The sequence below is a fragment of the Desmodus rotundus genome, chromosome 3 (genome assembly GCF_022682495.2).
Source record: "Desmodus rotundus isolate HL8 chromosome 3, HLdesRot8A.1, whole genome shotgun sequence".
NCBI lineage: Eukaryota > Metazoa > Chordata > Mammalia > Chiroptera > Phyllostomidae > Desmodus > Desmodus rotundus.
This window is the reverse complement of record NC_071389.1, coordinates 153,086,687-153,113,392: the sequence shown is the minus strand read 5'-3', so window position 1 is coordinate 153,113,392 and position 26,706 is coordinate 153,086,687. Positions and strand designations below refer to the sequence as shown.

Genomic DNA, 26,706 nt, shown 5'->3' with positions numbered 1-26,706 from the left:
TGTGTTCTTACTGTTTCTGGAAGAAATTCTGAGGTTCCCAATGATCTGAAATGCTGAGCAAAGAGACTGAAAAACATGATTATGATCTGTTTCACTCTGTATTCATGGAATCTGATTATGTTTACCTCTCTACTTTTCTTTTACTGCCCCCCCCAAACAAAATGAAAGAATCTGATAATGAAAAGGGCAAATGAAAGATGACTTTATTTCAGTTGAGCAGACAGGCAGACCAAGCAAATGAAAGCAGAACACATAATCAAAAATATATTGGGGGTGGGTGAATGGATGCTTTTTAATGATTCACAGCAACCACATTTATCTTCTGTTACTAAACAGAAAAATGTCTTCGGATAACCAGTGGTCAGCAGATGAGGAGGAAGGCCAGTTATCTCGACTGATCCGGAAATCTAGAGATTCCCCTTTTGTGCCTGTCGGTAAGTACAAGCCTTGACCGAATGCTGGAAAACTGGTTGTAATAGTATGGTAATGCTTTACCCAGTATCTATCAGGATTGAAATGTTGTATATAATGGGATTTTTTCAGATAATTGAAGCCAATGCTCCTGAGCGTGAGTTAAACTTTCAGAACAGTTTCTAGTATATGGCAAATCCCCAATAACTGTTAGCTATTAATACAGAGCATCAGATTTTATTGTATTTAGTCCATCTTCATTAGAGGTCTGGCTAAAACTATTAGTTCCCAGCCCATCTAAATGGAGTTGATTGAATGGATTTTAACTTTCTGTGACGAGTCAGGATCATCAGCAGCAGACTCTCAGGGACTATGAAGATGGATGTGTCTCTTTGTCCTCTAAGAAATTCCAGCCTTTAAGTTCTTGTGTCTGATATTTACAGATTCTTCTGTTTCTTCCCTATTGTTGGATATCATTAAAGACTTCTGCTTCTGATGTTTTCTGGCACTAGAAGCTAGAAACCCAGGCTTAAAAGAACGGAGTTAAATCAGAGTGAACAAGCTCTAAATAAAAGCCTGGGCCCCCTGTACACTGGAGAACATGAACTTTGGGAGGTTCATGCTCAGTGGCCCTCTTTCCTGGCTGCCTGGCCAGATGTTGAGGTTGCTAGTTAAGTAATCTCTAGATTAAAGAAGTGGTATTATAATTATACCTAGAGTCTTGACCTCTTTGTCCTTTCCCAACACATATTTAGTATGTTCATATTCTCAGCAAGTACTAGATGTAGGTGAGCTTAAAAAAAACCCCTGCAAAATCTGAGCATCTATATTGTTTTTACAATCCAAGTTTCCTCTTTCTTTTCTTTTGGATGGCTCAGCTGCCCTAAGCATGGTTATCATATACTGCAGCCGTGACTCCTTCCTTATGTTAATTTTGTCTGGAAACTGTTAAAATAACCTATTTAAAGCAGACTTACCTAACTCTGTGATTCATTCCATAAAATCTTCTAAATAGTACAAGTCATGTTTCTATTAAGTGTCCCTGCAAATCTAGCAACTTCGTGTCATTCACATGTCAACAAGAATCAAAATGTTACTTAATAGCAATATTCTGTGCTTAGAGGTTTCAGTTAGATTGACTAAGACTTGTAATAGCACCCACAACAAATTGAAGCAAATTATTTTGTAGGGCTTTATTCCCTTTCCTTAGCATTTTTACCTGGACAGACAATTCAAGAACCCAGGGTCTCTTGTCCAGATCACTGTAATCAAGAGATTAATCACTGTGCCTGTTGTAAATTACATTATTTTTCCAGAGACCTTTAGGGTGATTAAAGTAGAAAGATAAAAGTGTTTCCAGCTAAATTCAATTATAGACAACAGAGACACTGTATGGAAAACAGTAAAGGTTCTGACTTTAATCTCTAAAAGAAACAAAACCAATTTAAGTAAGAACAGAACCTTGATTTGATAAAGGAAGACAACCAAGTTTTTGCTACACAAATAAATAGTGATAAAATTTGGGTATATATTATCGGGCAGTTTGTTTAGCTACTGTTATTTTCACAGTATCTGTGTAGTCCCTGCTGCAGAATGGAGTGTTCTGTGCAGATAGCTTACAAAACATTGTTTCTTTATCTTCAGCGGCTTCCATCATTACAATTTATTTATATTTATAGAATTGGCCTTTGATCACTGTTAAGACCTGTGCGTACATTATATGCATTTAAACTATGCACTGATAGATTGTTATTGCTTCTTTCACTTAACATTTCATATGTACATTTCTGGGTATTAGTACTTCCTATACTTACAATTTTTTATAGCTGTGGCAGGTTTTCCTCTGTTTGGGCCATTTGGGTGGTTTAGTTTTTCCTCATACGTAGTGTGACCATAAACATCTTCGTGTGAACTTCTTGAATTTTCTTTTGCTTATTTCCTGGGAGTATGTGCTCAAGGTAGAATTTCCTGGGCAGGAAGCATGTTCAGTTTAATATCACTAATGATATATTTCCAGAGTTCTTTCTAGAAAGATTTAGCTAAACTTACAGAGCTTTCAGTATTGTACCTGTCTCTCAATGTGCCTACCATCATCATTTTATTGTTTTTGTTATTTGTTTTTAATCCTCACCAGAGGATGTTTAGTGATTTTAGAGAGAGAGGAAGGGAGGGAGAGAGAGAAAACAACTGTCAATGTGAGAGAGAAACAACAATCAGTTGCCTCCCGAATGCACCCTGACGGGGGATCAAACCCACAAACTAGGTGTGTGCCCTGACCAGGGATCAAACCCACAACCCCTTAGTCTACGGGACAATGCTCCAATCAACTGAGCCACTTGGCCAGGCAGTGTTATTTGTTTTTATATATATTTTTCATTTTTATTTCAATTTCATTTATTGCTAATAAGTCTATAAAATATACATGTTTTGCCCTGGCTGGTGTGGCTCAGTGAAAATAGTGCCCACCTGTGAACCAACGGGTTGCTGATTCAATTCCCAATCAGGGCACATGCCTGGGTTGTGGGCCAGATACCCAGTAGGGGGCGCGCGAGAGGCAACCACACATTGATGTTTCTCTCCCTGACTCCCTCTTTCCCCTGTCTCTAAAAAAATTAAATATACAAAATATTTAAACAAATAAGTAAAAACAAAATACACATGTTTTTATTTACTCTGATTCTTATTTCCACTTGTTAAGTGTATCCTAAAAGAATAAATACAACTTCACTCACCTATAGAGACACGCATGTGCCAACACAGTTAATCAAAACTTACTATCCTATAAAAATACCATTTGAATTCCTGGGTACTGAGAACACATGGAAACTGAAATTAAAAACCTAATATCCTTCCTCAAAGTAGAAGAAATAACATTTTAAAGTACATAATTTGTGAATTTGCCCATTTTTTTTCTTAGGCAATATCTTTTATTTATTTTTGTTGTTCAGTTACAGTTGTTCACCCTACTCACCCCCCACCTTCCCCCGTCCCCCCACCCATTGTCCATGGATCCTTTGTACGTGTTTCTTGACTTAACCCTTCCCCGTTTTGCCCCCGTTACCCCTTCTTTCACTCCTCTGGTCACTGTCAGTTTGTTCTTTATTTCCAATTTTTAAATTTAAACAGTATCATATAGTAAAAGTGGTACTGGAAATAATTTTGTGAAATACAGGCCACTTGGGAATATTAGAGCAATGTCAAAGAAAAACACCTCATAATTCCACTTTCAATCACTTGAGAGAAAATTGCTTAGGTGTGAGCTTAAGAAAACATGTACAGTATCTATACGCTGAAAATTACAAAATGCTAGTGAAAAAAATTAAAGAAGTCTTAAATAAACGTAGAGACAATTGTGTTCATAGATTGGAAGACGGAATATAAAGATGTCAACTCTCCCCAAATTGATCTATAGGTTTAGCATAATTCCTATCAAAATTCCAGTCACGTGTTTAGTAGACACAGACAAACATTCTAAAATTCATATGGAAAGGCACAAGTCGTAGAAAGGGTAAAATGATGCTAAGGCTTACTGCAGTGGTCGAGGCGGTGTGGTGTACGTGGAGGGGTGGATGCATAGATCAGTAGGATAAAGGAGAGAACCCAAAATATAGACCCACGCTTTTATTATGCAAGTTTTCTTTATTCTTATGTCAAAATATAGCATCTGTCCTTGTCATTTTAAGTCTACCTTACTCTCTTTTAGCTATTATAAATATTCTATTCTATTTTCTTCTAGTTTTTGTTGATTTTTTTAAAAGATTTTATTTATTTTTAGAGAGAGGGAAAAAGTGAGAGAAAGATCAGTGTGTGGTTGACTCTCATGTGCCCCCTACTGGGAACTGGCCCACAACGCAGGCATGTGCCCTGACCGGGAATCAAACTAGCCACCCTTTGGTTCACAGGCTGGCACTCAATCCACTGAGCCACACCAGCCAGGGCATGATATTTTTATTTTTACATTTAATTCTAACCTAGAATTTTTTTGTAGGATCTGGTGCAAGATGGAAGTCTAAGTTAGTTCTCTATACCAATAAATCATACTAATAATGTTTACCAAATAATTTACTTCTTTATCTGTTATTTGGTTATTTTGACTTGTCACACATTATCAGTGTTTTAAATCTCTTCGCAGTATCTTTACTATTCAGTTGATCAATTTTGTTTTACAGCCATTTATATAGGACCTTAGTTGTCATAGCAGTATTTTCATTCTTAACATTTGTAGTGAATACAGAAATATTTGTATGGGTTTCTGGCATTTTCTAGAATCATAGTTCTTCCTGGATCTTCCAGAAGTTCTTCCTGAATCACATACTTCTTGTGCATCTCTCCTTAAAGCTTACTGTCTCATTTTAAAATAAGATACAAGTTTTTATCACTTTACTTGATCTACTCCTTTTTTGATAACCAGTACAAAGGAGTAAAGCCAAACACTGAAAACCTGTGGATGCTGGGATGCGTGGTAGGTTTACTCACTGTGACCTGCCCAAATAAAAGCCTTGCAGCGTGCACAATTTGAAATCATGCCTCAGGAAAATTAGAAATTACTGAGCAAATTACTGTGCTATATGGTTCAGGTTTTCTGGGGAGAGGCTAAATGGCAAATATTGAATCCATGAATGCTGTGGGTCCATGTTAACATCCGGAGAATCAAATCCAGCATGGTTCTTTTTCAAGTATTCTTTGGTGTCTTGCCTGCCCATCTTCCAAGTACTAACCCTTTGCACAGGTCTTTACCCAACTCTGCGCTCATGGGAACTCTAGCCCGCTAGCTACGGAACCCTACTTTTGAATTCCCAGGGATAGCAGGCTTCCTGACAGTGGTGTCCTACGGCCTGTACACGCTGAAGTCCAGAAGAGACCAGAAAATGTCCATCCACCTGATCCACATGAGAGTCGCTGCCCAAGGACTCGTTGTGGGGGCTGTGACTCTAGGTGAGCTGCTTGATTTGTGGCTTGTGTTCAGCTGTCTTTCAGTGTTTTTATTCATTTTATTCATTCCTATCAGAAGACGAATGTTGGGTCACGATGATATAATGATGGAGGACTGGTAAGAAAAACGGTGTTCCTCACTTGGCTGATGTCACTGCCCTGTTATAGGCTTAATTTCTTAAAATTTTAAGCACTGAAAAAAAGCACAGTAGGCAGGAGGTACACGCTTCCAGTTATAAAGTAAGTCACGGCATATAACAGCATGGCAACGATGGTTCGTAATCCTGCGGTGCATGTTTTGAAAGTTGCTAAAAGGGCGCATCTTAACCGTCCGCATCACAAGGGAAAAAGTAACTCTGTGGGGTGACGATGGAGGTAGATTATTGTGGTGGTCATCTCCTAATATACACAAATATCAAATCATTAGGTTGTACACCTGAAATTAATACAATGTTACATGTCAATTAAAAAATAAAAAGTGGAAGCCCTGGCTGGATGCTCAGTTGGTTAGAGCATCATCCCGATACACCAAGCTTGCAGGCCTGATCCCCAGTCAGAGCACATATAAGAATCAACCAATGGGGGGGAAAAAAAAAGAATCAACCAATGAATGCATGAATGAGTGGAACAACTAATCAATGTCTTTCTCTTCCTCCCTCCCTCCCCCTTCCTCTCTCGCTCAAATCTATTTAAAAATTAAGAAAAGAGTTTGGCTGGGGTAGTGGGGAGGGGTGGGAAGAAAATGCAGACAACTGTAATTGAACAACAATAAAGTAATTTTTAAAAAATTTTTTAAAAGAAAGGGAAAAAATAAAAGAAAAAACTTAAGAGGAAAAAGAAAATGATTAGAGATGACTTGCAAAGGAGGGGAGAAAATAAAGACAGAGAAGTTAGATGACTTGGATCTGAATTCAGGCAGTGGTAGTGGAAACAGAAGAGATGGATTCTAGAAATACTGAGGACTCAGCAACTGATTGGAAAAAGTAAGGAAAGAGGAATCAAGAATGATTCTTAGGTTTCCAGTTTGGGCAACCAGATGTAAGGGCTGCCTCTTAACTGATGTAAAGAACAAAGAAGAAAGCAAGTGTGATGGGAGGATGAGTGCGTATCGGACAAAACCACAGGACCTAACACTCAGTGGGTGCTCATGATGTGCGGGTCACTCTCACTGCTGTATTTCATCTTAATAAACACTTACTTTGACACCGCCTGGTATGCTACAAGACAATTCAACACTGATGCCAACCCGCTGGAGCTCACATCAGATGCCATAGGTTTTAGCGACATAGTTCCCCAAAAGACTGCCCTTACTCCAGACACCAGCCTTTGGGGTGCCCGCGCTATCTGCACTTCTGATAAAATGGCTACAAATTCAGGGGTTCCCAAGATCCCCTCGGATTTTATTATTTCACTAGAACAACTTATGGAACTCGGGAAAACACAGCTTTACTATGAAGTATACAAATCAGGACCAGCCAAACAGGTTTAGGTCTGGGGGATCAGAAAAAGCTCAAAGCTTCTGTGCCCCCTCCGTAGGGAATCAAGGCATGTCACCCTCCCAGAGTATCAGTGTGTTTACCAATCAAGAAACTCCGCTGAACTTCAGTGTCCAGAGCTTTTACTGGGGCTTCACTATGTTGGCACGGCTGATTGCATCACTGGCCACAGGACTGACCTGTCTGCAGTCCTGCTCCCCTCCCTGGAGATCCGGGAACCCTCCAGTCACACGGCTGGTCTTCCTGGCTGACTGGCCACATCTAGAAGCTATCTAGGAGCCCACCATGAGTCACCTCTTTAGCGTAAGTTCAGGTATGATCCAAGGAGCTCATGAATAACAAACACACTCCTGTTACTTGGGAAATTCCAAGCATTTTACATCTATACCAGAAATCCTGAACAAAGACCAAGGTCTTTATTAAACAATATCCTGTGAGGTAGGTACTGTTATTATCCCATTTTACAGATAAATGAAACTGAGGCTTAGACGGGTGAGTTACTTGTTCACAATCATAGGGGCAATCCACTCCAGAGCCTGAACTCTTTTTTTTTTTTTTTTTAAATTCGAGAGAGACAGAAACATCACTTTGTTGTTCCACTTATTTATACATCCACTGGTTGTTTCTTGCATGAGCCCTGACTGGGGACTGAACCCCACAGCCTTGCTGCACTGGCACAATGCTCTAACCTACAGCTAGCCGGCCAGGGCCAGAGCCAAACTGGCTGAGATGCCTATGGCAGATGTTTCCAAACTGGAGTACCCATACCCTAGTCGATGTGTAAGGAGACCCATGGGGGTGTGGGAAGAAAATATGTCTATCTTAAAAACAAAAGAGCTTTACTAATACATAGACCATAGAACATTTATACTGTTTATAAATAAATGTATCTTGAGGGGCATGCTCAATATACTTACTCAGGCACAGTTCAAGTCTGGAGACCACCCTCCTATGGGATGTGGAAACATCGCACATGGCACACTGAATATACGAGTCGTGTATACCATATGTGGGTCTCACTCTCAGAAGAGAGATCTCACTTGCTTACTAGTAAAGCCACAGGTGTGATGTGGTGAGAAAAAAGTTGAGATCAGAACTCCGGGGAACACCCCCGCCATTTAAGAGGTAGGCAAGAGGTAAGAATTCTCTGTCTAAAAAGCACAGGCGACAAACAGGGAGAGAATGCCAAGTGGCGATGGAGGCAGTGACTGGAGTGATGCAGCAACAAGCCAAGGAGCGCCAAGGACTGCGGCAAGGGTCAGAAACCGGGAGAGAGGCTCGGGGCGGGTCCTCCCTCACGCCCTTCGTCCTTCGCAGAGGACCCAGTCTGCTGACACTGAAACCAGAAAAGGAGGCGTTGGGGCTGCCTGTCAGCACCAGAACCACTAAGTCGAGACAAGGGTTGAATCTTTGTGGGCGCTTGACTCAGATGTCGGTGAGCCGAGAAGGCAGGATGTGTACCCTCCAAATCCGTCTTAGCATTTCCTCTCAAGCTGACAGAAGGAGAAGAAAGGGTAGGTAAGGGACCTGCAAAAAAGGGTTAATTGGCTAAGAGTTGCAGTCCTGTGACAATTTTCCTAGTACTGCTTTATCCGTTAGTCAACAACTCTTTATCAGCATTCCCTCCCTGGAACAGAATGGCTCAGATGCCACGTCCATCCTTGCAGACCCTCTGGGACCAAAGACGGGATTGCTTGTGACCTCCTGGAGTCACTCACACAGGTCGTGTACTCCAGTTCCTGGAACAGCAGCTTTGCACGTGCGTTAATCACTTAAGCCCAGGAACTATAGCTAAGGCTAAAATCTTAACTCCTGAGTTCCCCTTTCAAGTGCCTTGGCTTCAGACTTCTAGTCTCCAGAACTGTGAGACAATACATTCTGGTATTTCAAGCCAAGAAGAAAAAGCGGCACAGCAGCAGCAGCACAGGGAAATGAGTCCTATAATTCTCCCTGAGTCTGAATCTGAGAATGTTGTCTCCATCGCTACCACAGTGACTCAAGTTAACATTTTTTGTCTTGCATTTTATTCATCTATGATAGGAATCACACATTTCATGAGAAAGTTATGTAGACGTCTCCCTCACTGTTGCTATGAGAACAGCTAACGCACTGACCCTTCATCCTCTGTGTGCTCCTGGGAGATACTAGCAAGCAGTGTCAGAGAGCAAGCGGAAGGGAGCTGAAGGGTTTCGTTTAGAAAATCTGCCAGAGAGCTGATGTCTGTCTGGATAACTGATATGAGGGAGGGATGAGCTGCAGTTTAAATCTGTGTCTCCTTACATTGTGTCGGGTGTAAGCATTTGCTGACACCCCTGCAATGCACTGAAGCAGCTCCTCTGTTTCTGCTTCAGCCTTTCTTCCCGGCCCTAGGAGCTCATCTGGGGGAAGACACACTCCCGTCTCGTCTCCCGAACCTCGCAGCTACTTCACCCAACAGACTGTACATCCCTAGAAGCGGAGATTAAGTCTGTCCACCTTGGTTTTCTTAGGGGTACTGAGCACAAGTAGACATGGAATGTTTAGCAAACATTTAGATGTTTGCTAAATGGAGGTGCCTATCATTTTTAACCTTAATATCTAGCCAAATATTTCCACTTTTCTCACTTTTTCACCAATATTTGAAAATTCAAACTTTAGGGCGGCATAACATCAGAGACTCAGATTTATACTGATCTTAAATGGTTCTTTGTTGTTGTTTTTCTGGAGTCACTTGTATAATCCAAGCCAAAAATTAATACAATGGAAGGTGTTTTTTGTTTATTTGTTTGTTGTTTTAAAATTGTGGGCTAGTTTTGGGGAAATGCAAGTAGAAGAAATTCCGCGTTTGTTTTCCATGGATGCTCTACTGAGAGGCATCTCTCTGTCTCCAGGTGTTCTCTATTCCATGTACAAGGACCACATTAGGCCTCGACTCTTCAATGTGTCCGAAAATGAAGCTACATACAAAAAAGACAAGAAGCCTCCTGGAAACTATTATGAAAAATGAATTTTCAATATGTAGCCAATTATACTGCAGAAGTACTCGAGAGAATTTTCACAGCCTTGTGTAGTAAGTCGCAATTGCTTAAGCGGTTTCCTCTAGCAGTAGTCAGTCAACTCGAAAATATCCTTGTTGATGTCTTTCAGAACCTACGGCATGATCTTGACTTCCAAATTTTTACTTTGTAGTTAGTGACAGAAAATAATCTATGTTATAACAAACCAATCATAAAATTAGGAGTTGACTATACCTAGTGGCTACAGAAATTCTGTCTATATACATATATGTGACAGTCTATTCATTGCTTCATTCACATAGGACAAGGTAACTAAAGCTTTCATAAACTCACTTTAGAATGGGCAACAATTTTATCAGAGAATGGTCCTATTGTTATTTAAATGTAGTTCACCACTGTGCACCCTTTATATAGAAACTTGACTGTACAACCACAAATATAAATGATTACCATTTAAATAGCTGTGTATTCATTTTTTTTATTTCTTTAAAGCATTTCTAGGAGTATGAAGGTAAATTACTAAAAAAAAATCCCCTTCCCCCACAGATGGCAATATTGTGGGGGTGAAATGATTTAGTCCAGCTATGCTGTCGCTAATCTCATACGACAATATAGAAAACACAATGTAGAAAACCAAAGTAGACGTTACATGTTGAGTAAGCCTCTGGCCCCAGGCTCCTCTGTAACTGCCCTAGGGTTCTAAAAAAACTAGACTTTGTTGACGTCGTAACTGTCCGACTCAGATATACTCCCTAAGACTCCAAGCCTGGAAAAGAAAACAAGAAAACAAACAAAAAAAGATTCGTTGAAATAAAATCAAGAATGCACCGTAAGACAATCTGTGGCGGTGATTTCCTTTTCCGTGCTGTTTCCTGCAGTGCAGGGTTATTTTGACAGGAAGGTGAGTCCAGTATTTGAGAAAGTGAAAGATGCAGGAATATTTGAAGGTAGGTCTTCAGTCTAGGTACTAACCCACTGTTCTGTGTTTTATACACACCTTTCTCCATTGGCACAAGTAATTATTTTAAAGGCTGTCGTTTGTACCTATCACAAGGCTCTTCTACTGCCACCAACAAAAACACAAATTTTGGTTAACACTGTCCTCTTTGGAAAATGGGCAAGGAAAGAACCCAACTACTTTATTCCGTTGGAGAAAATATTCCAACAGCCGGATCTAGTATGTTCGTGAAGGTCAGGAGAATTGAGGACAGCTGGCATAGGATGCCATCCTGCAAAGACCCTCTTAAAAAAAAGAAAAGAAAAAAGAAATGTTATCCCTCATGTCGATTACACAAGGAAATGATCAGGCTGCTGGAAAGATTCCACCCTCCCAAATTCTCAGCATTAAAGTAGATTAACTGAAGTGTTTAATTAGAAACAGCTTTTCTTACAAAACCCAATAGGCTCCAGAGTTTCTGTTCTTACTGAGAACTAAAGTAATATAGGTGTTGCTTGAAATAAGCAATGCAAAGTATTTATTTATTAGAGTAGCTACGCATTAGAACCCACAAATTATTCACTGTGTTCTCACATTTGGAGAAAAGGCTGCTTATTTACCACATTAGCTTAAGTAAAGAGGGAGGGCCACGGCCGGAAGACCCTGTGAGCAGCTAACATACAGCACCTGAATTTGAACAATACTTCTGGGGCAAAGCTTTGGTGGCGTAATATCATGTTTAAAGTTGAGGAGGCTATTTTCACTAGCTACGGTAACCCAGGATGCCTCACTTGCTAGTTAAACTATTTCATGTGCGTGGATGTGCTATGAGTGCCTTTGTGTTAGGAGACACACAGTTATGTAGCAGCGGGTGCTCAGTAACAATGATTTCATTGCATTTTTCTGACACTCTGGGTAGACAGTGCCAGAGCATTCATTTATAAACTGACTCCCTAGTGTTAAACCCCAGGGACTCCGTGAGTATATGCATGTACACTACTCTTAAAACCGAATACGTTGATACCTATACAATCCCATAATATAGAAATCCAGGTTTTCAAATAATAAATTAGAGATTGATTAAATGTTTTTAACTTAGCAAAAAAGTTTACCCAAGATTCACTCTCTAGACATCAGTCTCTTCAACTGGTTTTAGCACGATTCAATTTGTTTATGAACAAATTTTCTGATTGCATGAGTTGTATGCTTATACACTTTTGCAAACTTTAGTCTGTTTCTAATAACTTACAGCTAAAGGATGGAGCCCTGGCTGGTGTCACTTGGTGGACTGAGTGCCAGCCTGTAAACTGAGAGAGGTCACCGGGTGGATTCCCAGTCAGGGCACATGCCTGGGTTGCAGGCCAGGTCCTCGGCTGGGGACGTGTGAGAGGCAACCAGTCGATGTTTCTCTTGCACAGCAATGCTTCTCTCTCTCTTTCTCCCTCCTTACCCCTCTCTCTAAAAAATAAATAAAATCTTTAAAAAAAAACCCAAAACCCAGGGAACTACAGACATCCCCCAAGTACACAATCTCTGTTTAACCAACCACTTCATTTTTTTTATCAGTTGCAAAACAATTTTATTTTTTGCCTTTGTTTCCTTTCCCCAAACATTCTGGGGGAATGAAACTACTGGGAAATTGTCCAGAGAGGAAGGAAAATGCAACATACTGGTTCATGTAGAGTTGCTGTAGGTGTATAAAGAAACCAAAACACTGACACTCATTTTAAAAGTCTGTTTTTCAAATGAAAGCTGCTAATTGATGCTAACTCAGTTTCCTTTTTAAAAATCAGAAGGACTCTAACCTTAGTTGCAAGGTGCTGCTCTTATCAGAAGTTTCACGGCCCCTGGAGTGGAAATGCAGGGATTGCGAAGTACCGTCTCAGGGGTATCCCTGCCACCTAGACGGCCACATCATAGAAATGAGGAGGGGCAATTGTCTGGATTTTTTAAAAGTCTTGTTGAAATATAGCAAGTTTTAAAATAAGGCAGATAGGTCAGATATTTCATTTTTATGCTGAAAGAAGAAAATGATGCTCCGAGTCACACAAACTCCATGGCTTTGGAGTGGGAAGGAAAGGAGTGAAGGGGCGTGTCCACCCTGAAGTACATTCCATTAATGGAACAGTTGCCTTCGGTTCTGGCCAACTTCACTCCTGTGCAGGAACACAAACCCAGAGCCAAAATCTTCTGACTTTTTTCAGGTAGTCATGCAAAAACTCTCCATTTTTAAATACTAAATTTTTATTATAAAAAATGTATAGAAAAACAATCCTGATTAGGAAGAGGGCTCAAAACATCTATAACCCACGTGTAGGCAGGCAGTTGGTGACAGGTGGGCTAATCTTCCAAGTGCCGGTCTGGTTCTGATCTCATACTGCTACTTGGTACAAATATCTTGAAATAAAATGCTTAGCATTCTCTAGGAGATTGAACATTAGAAATATAAGCCACTCCTAGAAATACGCTTTGGACCTAGAAATGATGTTGGACCGCTAATGGGAATAGTGGGAAGAAAAGAAAACTAATCTTTCCATTATGTTCTGTTGGGACTTACACAGTTAACTACTAGACGTTTCTTCTTTTTATACCTAACCCCCGAATGCCAGAACGGGCTGTATCACACGATGAAGCATAGGGAACTGATCGTTGCTTAAAGTACAGTTTCTGGATCTTGTTACCAGGTATTAAGCTCTTTAGAAAATACCATCGTATCTCAAAAAATTCAAGAAAAGCAACAGAGGATAATAATTATAAAGCACACTGGTAACTAGGATTAACTATGATTGCTAAACATAAGAAATGTTTTCTTTAGAAATGATGTGCTAGTGTCAGTAGTTACTGAGGGTCTGGGTGAAACTGAATGAAATAAACTGGCCGTCGTCAAGCACCACTTCAAAGGGTAAGTCGATGTGACGAGTTCACTCTGAAGAAGAGCATTAGTCCCTTTCTCATTTCGCTTGTGATCCAGACAAAACAAGTATCTGATTTGTCTGAGCAGGATGTTTTTTAAAAGTACAAAAGATCTATCAATTTTTATCATCTTAAAACTCTACCCAAACTGATACGTTCAGGATTACATCAATACATACACATATATGTTTTTTAGATTCCAGCAGTTAAGACACGAGCCCATAGGGGTGTGTGGCCTCCACAGGCCAATCAACTAACTCTGGCTGTTGCAGGACTGCTGTGAGTGGGTGGGTCTCTGACCTACACTTAACAGCTGTTAGCTTTTAACACCCTTCCCATGAGGAAATCTTTGCCTTTTGTTCAAAACATTGAACAAGACTCACCTCTGAACTAACAGAGATATGTTAACAGGGCACCAGGCACAATCGGACTAATAGAAAATGGTTCGTACACAGTCTTTCAGGCTGCCAGTCATCTAGACACAAGTGAGTCAGCATCCATGGTGTTCAGAAGGTAGAGTTCAGGCTGAGCTGCCAGTCCCAGGTGGTACTACGGACAAAGAGATGGAAAAGGGTTAGACTGATTCGTAAGTACTTCGATATTTAAATTGGCACTGAGTATCTACAAATAGCCTATCGATAGAGGCCATTGTTCAGTACTACTACACTGCTTTTCTTTCAGAGAAGAAGTGCTCACGGGCACAGTGCACAGGATTTGAAGAAGAGCTAGGAGCTGCAGTAGCTCAGGGCTGAGACAGTCCGGGGTGCCTCGGCACCGTTTGCCGCTTTGACTGTTCTCCTAACACACTCTGCCTCGGGGTGGGTAACCTGATCAGACGTTAAGGCCGAATGCATGGACTGCTTCGTACTTCAGTGCTGTGTGTGAGAATCAGATTTCAGATGATCTGAGTCCTGAGCCCCATCACCCTTTGGCACCTGAGCAAAGTCTTTCATTTAAAAAAAAAAAAAAAAAAAAAAAACCTGACTGGTGTGGTTCAGTGGATGGGGCATCATCCTGCAAACTCAAAGGTTCGATTCCTGGTCAGGGCACAGGCCTGGCTTACGGGCCAGGTCCCCAGCTGGGGGCGTGCAAGAGGCAACCAATGTTTTTCTCCCCCTCTTTTTCCCTCCCTTTGCTCTAAAAATAAATAATTTTAAAAACCATAAAATGGCATGTGGGAAGAGAGGGAGATGATGACCCCTGGGTCCCGAATGTTCGTCAGTCTGAGTTAGAATCGCCTCAGCTGCTTTTCAGACACACGGCAGACCCTGCTCCTGGAAACCGGAACCCGGACGGTTTGTGTCAGGATCTGTGAAGCTGTATTTAGCTCTTCTCTCCTCTGCATACACTCAGTGGGACAAACACTGCATCTCATTTCAGCCCTACTGTCATTGCCCTTGGCACCAGCAGTCTGTGGCTGAATGCAGAGTACAGACTGTGAGTTCCTACCTACTACAGTGCAGTGGAAAAGGCACTGGAGCTGAGTTCAGGCTCCAACTCGGCCACTTTGTACGACCTTGAGCAGGCCATATATCGTTTTGGAGTCTTATCCTACTTGTTTGTAAGGTGGAAATAAATGCTACCTTTGCGAATTCCGAGCCATGAGTATGCTCTCATGTTAGTGTTCAATAGACATAATTTCTAGCACATTACAGATTATCCTGTACCCCTCTCACAGGCTTGTGATGACTGCTTGAAGAGAGGCCAGATGGGGCCCAAGACAGAACAATCCCAGCCGATGGGCTAGGAAATCCGAGTCCCGCTGGCCTCAGCACAGAAAGATAGCTTTTTACACTTCGGCTTGCCTATTCACTTCAGGGTTTTCCATCTCAGGTTTTCCTTACCCCGGGCCATTGCCAAGTACACTGACAATTCAGTGCAGTCTTTTCTCAAGTGAGCCAAGGTGGAGGGCTTCCTCATTATGTAGTAAGCAAGGGTTGCACGGTTAGTCCCGTGATCCCCAGAGTGTATCACTTAGGTGACTTAACAGAACTCCTCAACCGGAGAAGTGCGTCGCATTGCTCTGGGGCATTGAGAAATGGCGCTAAATGGCACAGAGGCTAAACCACTTTCCAGGGCAGAGAGGTAATGCAAATGAGTAAACTCACTATTAGTTCCTAGCTATTGCTGAGGTAGGATCACAGAGGGCCCTGCCTATTTTCTACGACTGCCAAAAAAGGTTTGTTTTTTTTTTAACTTTGTGCAGGCCAAACAAAATTGGCCTACCAGTTGGCAACTTGAGCTGAAACATATTCTAACACTAATCAGAATACCCGGCCAATGCTTCCGTGTGTTCATGTTTCAGGGGCTGCTGAACACCAAAGCTTGGTACCTGAAACTCACATGAAGCGTGTACTATATATGACATAGGATGGCTTTGGTAATGATAAATAGGCCCTGCAGTTAAGCTATTCAAGTTCAAATGCCAGTTGCCTATTAGCGATGTAATTTGGGAGTTATTTTTGGCCTTTCAGTTGCTCATCTGTACCAAAGTCAATCCTTCTGTTGTCAGATTTAAACGAGATCACGAGTGCTTAGACCAAGACTGGCACGTGGTTAACAGGTGAGCCGTTTTAAACAATCAGAAGGGGTCAAAAGAAGCCGACACATTTTGATTCACGGGCCCTATCCAGTGAAGGAGCAGAAGGAGTTCCAGAGGGTGGAGCTGAAGGGAGTATCTCAAATTGGGATCTCCTAATTATTTTGCATCCTATTTTAGTTCTGGAATTAAAACCACATTAAGAAGAGAGAGATAGCCCTGGCCAGTGCGGCTCTGTAGGTTGGGTGTCATCCAACAAAGAAAAAGGTTGCCTGTTCGATTCCTAGTCAGGACACATGCCTGGGTTGTGGGCCAGGTCCCGGGTTGGGGATGTGTGAGAGGCAACCAATCAGTTTCTCTCACACTGATGTTTCTCTCTTTCTCCCTACCTTTCCCCTCTCTCTCTAAATAAATAAAATCTTTAAAAAAAGAAGAAGAAGAAGAAGAAGAGAGAGCTAAATGAGGTAGGACAGAGAGAACAAAATCCCCAGATTACTTCTGTGGTGTGCCGTAGGTACTCAACTCCTGTGAGACAGGGAAAGCTTGGCACAGAAAACGGGGAAATGAAGTTCTAGTGGCACTCCTGGGACAAATGAAGTGTTAGACTTAGACTTTCCCATCATGCATCTGGCGACAGGACGAGGTCAGCGTGCCTGAACTCGCCTTTGTTTTTACTGAGTGGTGGCAATACGATTCCCATCTCAATGGTGAAATAAGACTACAGGGAGAAAAATGTTCAGTTTAGAGCAGAGAAGGCAGAATAACACATTTTTTCAAGTTTAAATATGGTAATGAGGTGACCACTACTAATAGCAACACTATTTGACTAAGTGGGTAAGTGGACATGAGTGGTGTCTGCATGTCACCAGGTCTTCTAAGGACTAAACCTATTCATTTCGCTGTCCTTCCTAATACGGGGACACGACAGAGTGGGCTTGGCGCGTCACTCCAGCTTGCAGTCCATGTTTTAGTATTTCAAAATTGTTGAGACCCTCATTAATAAGTATTTTTAAGGTTAAAAAAATACCCAGGAAACCAAACTGGAAAAAGAAAAATGTTTTTAATTACAAACCAAGTTTACACATTGTTAAATGGTCACTAAAATCTCAGCTGTAACCACTCCGAAAACCACTAGCTCGACCCCACAAGAGCCAGACAGCATCTCTGCCCCACCCGTCGGCTGTGGCAGCACAGCTGCTTCATGTCACGTTTCTGGAGAGCAAGGACCAATGAATATGAAGTACAACTGTGTGTCCTTACACGTCCCACCCAAAGCCACTGACGAAACACGCTGCACGTGCGGCGCTGGGAGACTGGAGGTCTGAACGTCGCTCGCTGCAGCCAGGCTGCCGGCTGCAGCGCTCTGTCTGAGAGGGCCGAGTGGGACCCAGTACGGGAGGTTTTGACACTGTGAAATACTACACACACATAGTATTACAAAATGCCACTGAATTGGGAAATTTTCCAACATTCCAAGTCATAAATACAACTTTTCAAAGAAAACTGGCAGTTTTTACCTGGGCTTCCAAATATTTGTGACTTTGAGACTGCCTGGGCCCACCCAGACTTAGGGCAACGGTAAATGTTTCTGTACCGTCTTTACAAAGAAGGTCTGGGTCAGACCTTCACCTTGTAGCCAGACCTACTGCAGCTGAAGGTGTACTCGCCGGTCTCTTCACTGGGGGGAGGGGAGGGCACAAGGAGGAGCGGTTAGGGAAATCTGTCTTTCAAGACCCTGTGCTACATTACTTGAGGGGCTAACATGAAGGTATGTCAGTGAGTCAGCAGTTCACCCTTAAGGACTTACAGAAGGCAGCCTATCCACTCTGCATTTTTGACTGTGTGCAAAATATCAGCAATAATGCCTTTCGGTGCTCAAACGAAGAGAGAACATCAATCCACCAGGACTCCAGAAGAAAGCCCACCCCAAATGAGAAGTCATTCAACACCACTGTCCTCGCCAAGTCAACAGCTACACAAGACTCGATTATTTATCTCCATCAGACAAATGTGATTTGCTCTGAGATAATCACATGGTCCCCGGCTCCACGTCTAAAAATGTTGCTAGAGGCTGAAGAGCAGAAGCTTCGTGCTGAAGGGACCCATTTCCTCTGACTCCAGAGCTCCACCATCTGGTCTCGGAGTTTTTCCCTCTGAGGGAATGGCTGAGCACAGGCAGCCCAGGCGGCCTTGCTGAGAGAACTTTGCAACCATTAGGTCCACAGCCCCTGAGACTGCCCTGGGGCAGGTCGTCCTGGGCACACTTCAGGACACGTGACGGTTCTGGCGGGAGGTGGCTTTTACGAATGTAACAGGTGGCTCTTCTTCTCCTTTCAAGTCTTTTCTCCTTGTCCCAAAGTCTCACGAGAACACAGCTTATAAATGCTACCATCTTTTTCTACCACCCTCCTGGAGGGGAAGGTGAAGGTTTTGCAACTGTATGTGCTTGAGACTAAGTACCGGAAAAGCACTGTGTACAAACATAGAAGTTACTAAAATCGGTACTCCCAAGAAAATCCTGGTAAGCGTTCAATCTCTGAGGAACATCTTCTAAGTGATTTTCGAGGTGATTGGTAACCACCAATTACAAGTGAGTTTTGCTATTTGTCCATTTATCACCTTTATGCTTTATTATTCCTCTTCAACTGAGAAATTTAAAGTAGAAATTTAAAGAATTCTGAACCTGATAGAGGTAGATGCCTCACAATTTTATATTTAGTATGGATAAAACCACTCTAGTGGAGATTTTATTTTCTTATAATTAAAATGATTGAAAGGGCATGCATAAGTATTTCTCAGCCTTTTACAATCCATTATCTTTAATAAACAAATCTGCATACCCACTCTGTATTTTTATTATGAAATGCACTGCATTTTCCAAACTCTTTTTTCAATGTATAGCCTAGTTAGGAATCAGAGATTTCACTCTCTAAGGGATAAAATGAGCCGGCCCTTCAGCAGCTCCTGAAGAGTTTAGTGTTAGAATGACAGCAGCAAATCATCAGCTTTTCAAAGACCCCATCCAATCCAGTTCCCGGGTGAGGAGGTCAGTTAGAAAAAAATTCCATCTTTCAAACACGTGTGAAATAAAAAGTCTTCCACAACCAACAGCAGAGTCCTAAACGCAGTCTGTGCAACAGCACACACTTTTGGCTGTGCTCACACAGTAAACCGCGGAAACACACTGGCTCTGACGGCTACGCGGATCAGACCGGCTGGTCCAGTGCTTACTTAGCATAGTCACTGGCGGCTTCTTCCGTCAGGACTTTGGAGATGCTTACCGTGCGCCCACAGTCCAGGAAGGACATGCCCAGTGCAATCAAACATTGCCAAATCTGAAAGATAAAACACAGCCGTCACCCAGGAGCCCACCGTGACCGCTCACACTGTACCGCTCAGATGCAAACCTGCTCTCCTCCTTGAACACCCAGCTTTGCCTAGCGTCTATCACCAAGTCCTTCTCCCAGCCCCCAACCACTTCAGAACACCCCGGAACCTGCTGTCCTCAGCAAAGCTTTTCCATGCTAGTCCCAACACTGAGCTCCCTCTGCTCCTACGGCTTTGTGTTTGCAGTGTGTTTCTTCCCTTGGACGTGGAGCTCCCTGAAGACCACTTTCCTTTACCCCTACCCCCCCCACCCCATTCCTCACGATGAGAGGAATGAACGACAGACTGATACAACTGAACAGTCTCCGAATCCGCGAGTATGTTTTGGAGCTAAACAACAGTGCCCGACTCTAGAGTCCTTCAGCCTTAAAAATGGTCTTCAACGACCTGAGGACAACTCAGCACCTCCGTCAGCAATTTGCATGAAGGGAGGATTCCCTTAACTTCCACAGTGAGTTTTAAAACCGATTCCTGTCAAGAATATAATTCAGTTCCTTGGGTTTCCTGGGAGATCATAGGGTCAGCACAATCCTAGTGTCCCCAAGGCTTCCTGGGCAGCGGATGGGGTGTACCAATGCAGGACAGTTTCACAACCCCCACTGAGGCGACTCTCGCAGTCACACAGCTGACCAGCGCAGACACTGCCACGGGACCCAGTAAGTGTTACAGAGCTCAGCGGTGGGCCTCCACCCCACACCGCTCTCATCAGCAGGTACGGTATAAACTCCGTTGTCCCTGCTCCTCAACCCTGGTGTTTTTCAGAGAAACCTTTATAGAACAGGAAGGTAGACTTCTTGTTGTTACTACAGCCATTTTTCATTAATATAAGGAATATTACAGAAGGTTTGAAAAATAAAGAAAAGAATATATCCATCATCCCACCATCTTAAGACAAGGACTATTACCATTTTTATACAATTATTCAGAATTTTGAAATTTTTTTGATTATCTGGGTATACCCAAGTCTGCATTAGTTATCTGTATGGTTGTACAACCATCATTTTTTTTAGATAATTCTAAAATAATTCAATGTGAGACTACCACTTTTTACTTATCTCCTTACTGGACAGCGGTTCGGTGGCAGAGCTGAGAAGGGCTGCGAACCTACACGTGACCCACCGCAAAGCTCTGAGGCCCACTGCGCAGCCTCGTCTTCAGCCCCACCGCGCACCACCCCCTCCTGTCCACACGGCTCCTCTTCCTTCAGTTCCTACACTCTCTTTTAGGGAAAGACAGAAGTGACAGAAATAGAAAGATGATAGCTCTTAGGAACCAAATTTTATGGTTAAAAATATCATTTAACCCTATATATATATGGTTTAACCATAGCTGATTTAACAATTTCATGTAAATTACCCCGACACCCTAGAGACAGACTGTTATGTGCTTTTTTGGGTGTTTTCTGCATGTCAGTCCCATCTCTGCCACCCCTGATGCCTATGCCCCTGTCCCCTCCCAAATGGACTTACCAAGTAAAACACAAAGCTCAGATAGGCCACACTGACCACAGCAGCCACCACATACAACAGCATGTGCCCTAGATCCTGGACATAAATCACGACAAAGTACATGTTGATGGAACAGATGATAAGGACCAAGATCCCGCCTGCAATCCTCCAGCCTCTGTAAAAGAATCAGCACAGTCACCAGTGGAACAGTCTAACCTGTCCACAGGCAGCAAAGGACACTGCGTCTTGTGGGGTACACAGCACAGGAGTGAGAAGCCTTTCCATCCCTGGCTGGGTGTGGCTCAGTGGATTGAGCACCAGCCTGCAAACCACTGGTTCAATTCCCAGATAAGGGCACATGCCTGGGTTGCAGGCCAGGTCCCCAGCAGGGGGCGCACAAGAGGCAACCACACATTAACGTTTCTCTTCCTCTTTTTCTCCCTCCTTTTCCCTCCCAAATAAATAAGATAGATAGATAGATAGATAGATAGATAGATAGATAGATAGATAGTTAGTTTTAAAAAGAAGCACTTCCAGATAGGCATGCTCCCCTTCCTGGGAGTATGCCCATGCCTCCCCCCCACCCCCGCCCCTTCCCTCTCAGGTACGCATCTGCTAAAATCTAAGCAACCCCACAAGACTCGCAACCGCAGAGCTACAGGGCAACAGCAGCTCCTCCTGGCGAACCCCCTGAACCTGTCTCCAAGGCCCCCTTTCCTCTGACTTCCAAGTGAGCTAAGGCAGCCCCGCCTAGACTCTCTTCTGTTGCTTCTTCTAAGCCTTTCCTTGTTTCACTGTCCCCAGCTTTAATAAACGTACTTTCAAAATAAAAAATAAAAAGAACTGAAAAATGGTTCTTAACATGTCCTAGATGTAGTTAAATGAGCCAAAATTAGACACTGATATGGACAAAGGGAAAAAATGCTATCAAATTAACCCCTATTACTTAAGTCCCTAGAAATACAACCTAAAAATAGAACAAGTAACGAGTCTCTAGAGATGCACGAAGTCATTTCAACTACCCTCATACCCTTTAAAGATGTATACAAAAGGTACAAGCTTAAACCTTTCCCGTTCGGATCGTTAACATGGAACTAAGATGGTTTACACTTCCGCGGCTGAAGCTAAAGAGTGAAAGCCCTAAAAGGTACTTTCTCCCCCAGCAAATAAAAATGTCCTTGCCTTCCCTCACTACATTCACAGTCTCCATTTTCTAAGCCAGAGATTGAGGGGGCAGCATAAGCAACCACCTCTCAAACCCGTATGTGACTCCCTCTTTACTGGCCCATTTGATAAAGATCCCCCTGCTCCACAGAGCTTTGGGGAGCTGAGAGGTGTTCACTCACATTCCATTGGCAAAGTCACTCATTATTGGCCGCAAGCTCGTAAAGGTGAGGATGGGTATGAGAGCAAAGGGAAGCTGGAAAAAAAAAACAACTAAGATCAGATAGGGCTACTCGGGGGCCTTGTATCGCCCGAGAGTAGCACTGTTAGTGAAAGGGAAACACAGACCTTGCCTCATCTGCTCCACAAGAAATCATCCTACCATCCCAAATGCTCAAGCATTACGTTGAAATCTGTACAGCTATCACTAACCTAGCATCAAGTATGATCCTAAGTGTCTCTACAAACATTTGTACCTGCCTTGTCTTATCCTGCTTAGGACCTAGGAGTGTCCTGCATGTCACTTAATATTTGCCTGGCTTGCCCTGGCTGGTGTGGGTCAGTGGATTGAGTCCCAGACTGTGAACCAAAGGTTTCCAGTTCGATTCCCAGTCAGGGCACATGCCCGGGTTGTGGGCCAGGTCCCCAGATAGGGGCATTTGAGAGGCAACTGATAGATATATCTCTCACACATTGATGTTTTTCTCCCTCCCTTCCTCTCTCTCTAAAAGTAAATAAATAAAATCTTTAAACAAAATATTTGCTTGGCTTAATGAACAATAATTTTGTGTTCTACATGTAATTATAGCTTATAATTCCCATTCAAAGGGTTTAAAAAAAAACCCCAAGACATTTCTAAAAGCCTTTTAGATGCCAGGGACTTCATATGTTGAACATTTACTGCAGACCGAGGCCACGCTTCTTCCTCTAAATTTTCCCCAGCACTTGGCGTGAGGGGTAAAGCCTAAGGGCAATACCTAGTGCTGCCTGACTAAATGCAATGTGGGTTTTCCCTGCTCCCTCCTCACCTGTAAGCTCTGCAGGACGTTGAGGAAGTCATTCATCCCCGTGAGATGTTCTACGTCTTGGAAAACAGCAACAAGCAGAGTGGGGATAATGGCAATGGAGCGGGTCAGAATCACTCGGGCAAAGCGTGACCATCTTAGGTTCAGAAATCCCTGGAAGAAAACACAGAGGCAGGATGAATGTCTGGAACAGGAAACTAAAAAGGTTTGGAGAGGCTCAGGCAGACCTTAGAAGCATGGGATCAATGAGGAACAAAACAGCAATCTCCTCTAGTCTTTACCAGTCGGAACAGCACGTACCTCCATGACAAACTGGCCGGAATAGGTTCCTGTCATGGTAGAGCTCTGCCCTGCGGCCAGGATCCCCACCGCCCAGATGTAGAGGGCAGCAGGCCCGAAGAAACATCCCAGAACAACACCCTGGGAAGGCGAGGGGGAATGTGTGTCAGTGAGCCGCTCAGACGACACCCAGGACCGCACTTCTCCCTCTGCTCTGCTGTGCACCCGGCCCCCCAGGGCAGTGCACTGTCCCAGAAGCTCAACTCAGGTCCTACCCTCATTCAAAAAGCTTTCAACGTGAATTTTGTTGGACGGTTCTTCATTCCTCAGCCTAGTCCTTTCTTTACTTCAGGCTCCTAAAGCCTTCATCTTCATCCTATAGCTTAAATATGTATTTTTAAAAACCCTACACTACATTTCCCAAATTATATTGCTTAACACACTACTTTAGAAGATAACAGGAGCCCTGACCAGTGTGGCTCGGTGGGTTGGGCGTCGTCCCACAAAGCGAAAGCTTGCCAGTTGATTCCCAGTCAGGGCACAAGACTGGGTTGTGGGTTCGTCCCAGGTCAGAGCGCAGATGAATGGCAAGCAATTGAGGTTTCTCTCCCTTTCTTCCTCCTTCCCTTCCCCTCTCTCTAAAAATAGATAAATAAAATCTTAAGAAAAAAAAAAAGAAGAAGATAACAGGAGTAAAAAGGCCATTAAATTGGGAAATGCTACATATGCTCTATTCTTGGAGGTTCAGAATGTAACGGAGGCCCCACTAAACAGCACTTTACCAGGTATACTTTCTAAGATCACCCCAGTTAACATCCTGCAGCACACTGTAGTATCAACACGAGTTTGGGAACTGCTGAAACAATTCATTTGTTTAGCTGGCCCTCTATTCCTTCTATGTAGTCCAAATGCTTGTCTAGCATCTGGACCCCTGAAATAAATGACACCCCAAAGAAGACATGCTCAGCTCTGAAGTGAACCCACAGAAAAGACCAGACACGACGTGAAGAGTATCGACTCAGGGCAGAAGAACACCAGTCTGAACAGGCTCACCCCTTTGTAGATGTCCACGGCCAGTGTCGAGTTGTCATCCGGGAAGAGGTCAGTGTGGGGACTGCTGCTATTCCTGCAGACTTCAATCTGGAAGATAAAGCGGTTTCAGGGCGACTTTCGTTTTCATGTCAAGGACCAGGAAAGGTCTCCTACACATCACTCACAAGTCATCCACGAGACACGGCCTACAGGTAAGACACTGGATGTAGGCTGTGATGGGCAAAGACGGGCAGCAGGAACCACTCGCACACCCCTCCATAATCTTTCTGTACCCCCATGTCATCGAAGTTATTTACTGAGTCAGAGCGTGCACTGTTGGGTCATTTCAAACGATGACAGAAGAGAGAGCCCTTAGTAAGGCTCCGCGTACGAGAGGACATGTGAATAGGGAGTCCTCAGTCAACGCAGCACCAGGAGTCTGAGGCACTACAGGTGGGAGGCAAAGTGGTGATGGAAACTAGATGGGCCCTGGCCGGGTAGCTCACTTGGTTAGAGTGTTATCCTGATACACCCAGGCCGAGAGTTCAATCCCTGGTCAGGGCCCATACAAGAATCAACCATTGAATAAGTGGGACAACAAATCAATGTTCCATTCCCTCTGTCAAATCAATTTTTAAAAAGTTAAAAAAAAACTAGATAGGCAATCAGGAACTGAGAAGACAGAGAACTGAAAAACAACAAAACTGTCTGTCCCGACAACAGTTTCTGTTTTGTCTGCTGACTCCTCCCTACCTGCCCTCATCACCAAAGGGCAGGAATGGCAGCTAGCAGCTGGTAAACAGGAAGCAAAGGGCCACGCTGGTGTGAAGCGCTGACAAAACAGCATGAGGCAATCTGTAATCTGAGCCATCTCCCTTATCAGCCAAAAGCAGGGAAAATGGGTCTCACTTGGTTGGCCCCAGACTGCCAACCCTGCCCAGTGCAGTGACTGAAAGGACAGCGTGGAGGCCCCAATCTTTCCCCTGCGCCCCACGTCACTGTCGTATTTCCCGGCCCATTCCAGCCGTGTGGTATGCTCACGTTCACTACTACTCAGGACCCTGGCTTACTCACCACCTGCTGGTTGGTTTTCCAAAAAAATGCTTCAGCAAAGACTGAGACGACAAAGACATTGATGATGAAGGAAACAAAGAGAGCAATGCAGGACTCAATGAAAAAGTACTTATTGGCTTCTCGGACTTCCTCCTTTTTGGCTCGGTTTATCTGTCTGGACTGGAGAGATAATAGTAGTAGTCATTTTTTTTTGAGTTGTTGGAACAAGTTTCCTTGTAATATTTCATGAGTTTAGAGACAACAAAAGACTTACAGGCCAAACAATCGACCAGATGAAATGTGAGAGAAACCGCTTACATCCTCATTCACTAAGGAAGAACTTCATGACCCCTGGATGGCATTACGCATTCCTCAAATGGGCAGGAGTAATTAAGTGACTACCGAGCTCTCAGGTATTATGGTTGGAAAAACCACAAAACCTGCCCTAAGAAATGTATAACCTTAAGTGTAAAGGTCTTGGAAATCTCCCAGCGAATGACTGTGTAAGACTGACTGGTAAAAGTTTGGTTGGGCTCTTTACTCCTGACCTCCTCGAGGCCACTCAGGGTTTTGAGATTAAACCACAAGAGACTTGGTGCACTTTCAGACCTTTTATGAAGAACTTTAGTCCCAGTTTCTCTCTGGGGGGGTTAGTTATCTCTGGTCATAAACCAGAGTCCAAGTGTGTGGAGTTTATAAATGTCCAACCACGGAAAAATACCTTGCTCCTTTGGGGCTCTAATGGTTGTAAACTAAGTTATGTGTCCCTTGCAACTAAAGGAAAACATGCAGTGACCTACCCAGGAGGCCACTGAGATATAGGCCTTGCTCACCTTGACTAAGGCAGAATGCAGGTACATGTTGTGTGGCATGATGACCGCTCCCACGATGCCCACGGCCTGCTGGACCTGTGGGGTGCCACAGCCTGAACAGGATGGCACAAACATGCCCTTGAGTACGTCGCTCTGGTTGGGTCTCACTGTAATATACTACATACCAACATAACAACTATTAGCCTTTACTGGAACGCGAGACTGAGGGAATAACAGTACTAGGAAACACTCAGTGTCCTTTACTGCTTTCCTTACAACCTC

General features: G+C 43.3%; 2 protein-coding genes across 9 annotated transcripts in view; one reads left to right on the top strand and one right to left on the bottom strand.

The window, feature by feature from the left end:
• TMT1A (thiol methyltransferase 1A) overlaps positions 1-9,850 on the top strand; it is a 28,482-nt gene extending 18,632 nt beyond the window's left edge. Inside the window, exons 3-5 of the mRNA XM_071221044.1 lie at positions 337-434; positions 5,212-5,346; positions 9,710-9,850. Coding sequence (XP_071077145.1) covers positions 337-434; positions 5,212-5,346; positions 9,710-9,825 — 349 coding nt within the window. The 3' untranslated portion in view covers positions 9,826-9,850. The remainder of the gene's footprint in view (positions 1-336; positions 435-5,211; positions 5,347-9,709) is intronic.
• Positions 179-26,706, bottom strand: part of SLC11A2 (solute carrier family 11 member 2) — a 48,820-nt gene continuing 22,292 nt past the window's right edge. For 5 of the 8 annotated variants that reach the window (XM_024575386.3, XM_045184286.3, XM_024575388.3 and 2 more), the window contains 9 exons: positions 26,446-26,601; positions 25,634-25,792; positions 24,581-24,667; positions 23,549-23,668; positions 23,252-23,401; positions 22,406-22,479; positions 21,081-21,234; positions 19,506-19,559; positions 12,268-14,234 (listed from right to left, as the gene is read on the bottom strand). In XM_024575386.3, coding sequence (XP_024431154.2) covers positions 14,157-14,234; positions 19,506-19,559; positions 21,081-21,234; positions 22,406-22,479; positions 23,252-23,401; positions 23,549-23,668; positions 24,581-24,667; positions 25,634-25,792; positions 26,446-26,601 — 1,032 coding nt within the window. In that variant the 3' untranslated portion in view covers positions 12,268-14,156. Of the gene's footprint in view, positions 2,380-10,620; positions 12,231-12,267; positions 14,235-19,505; positions 19,560-21,080; positions 21,235-22,405; positions 22,480-23,251; positions 23,402-23,548; positions 23,669-24,580; positions 24,668-25,633; positions 25,793-26,445; positions 26,602-26,706 lie in introns of those variants that run through there. The other 3 variants (XR_008426495.1, XR_008426494.2, XM_024575387.4) reach the window with 3 other exon arrangements.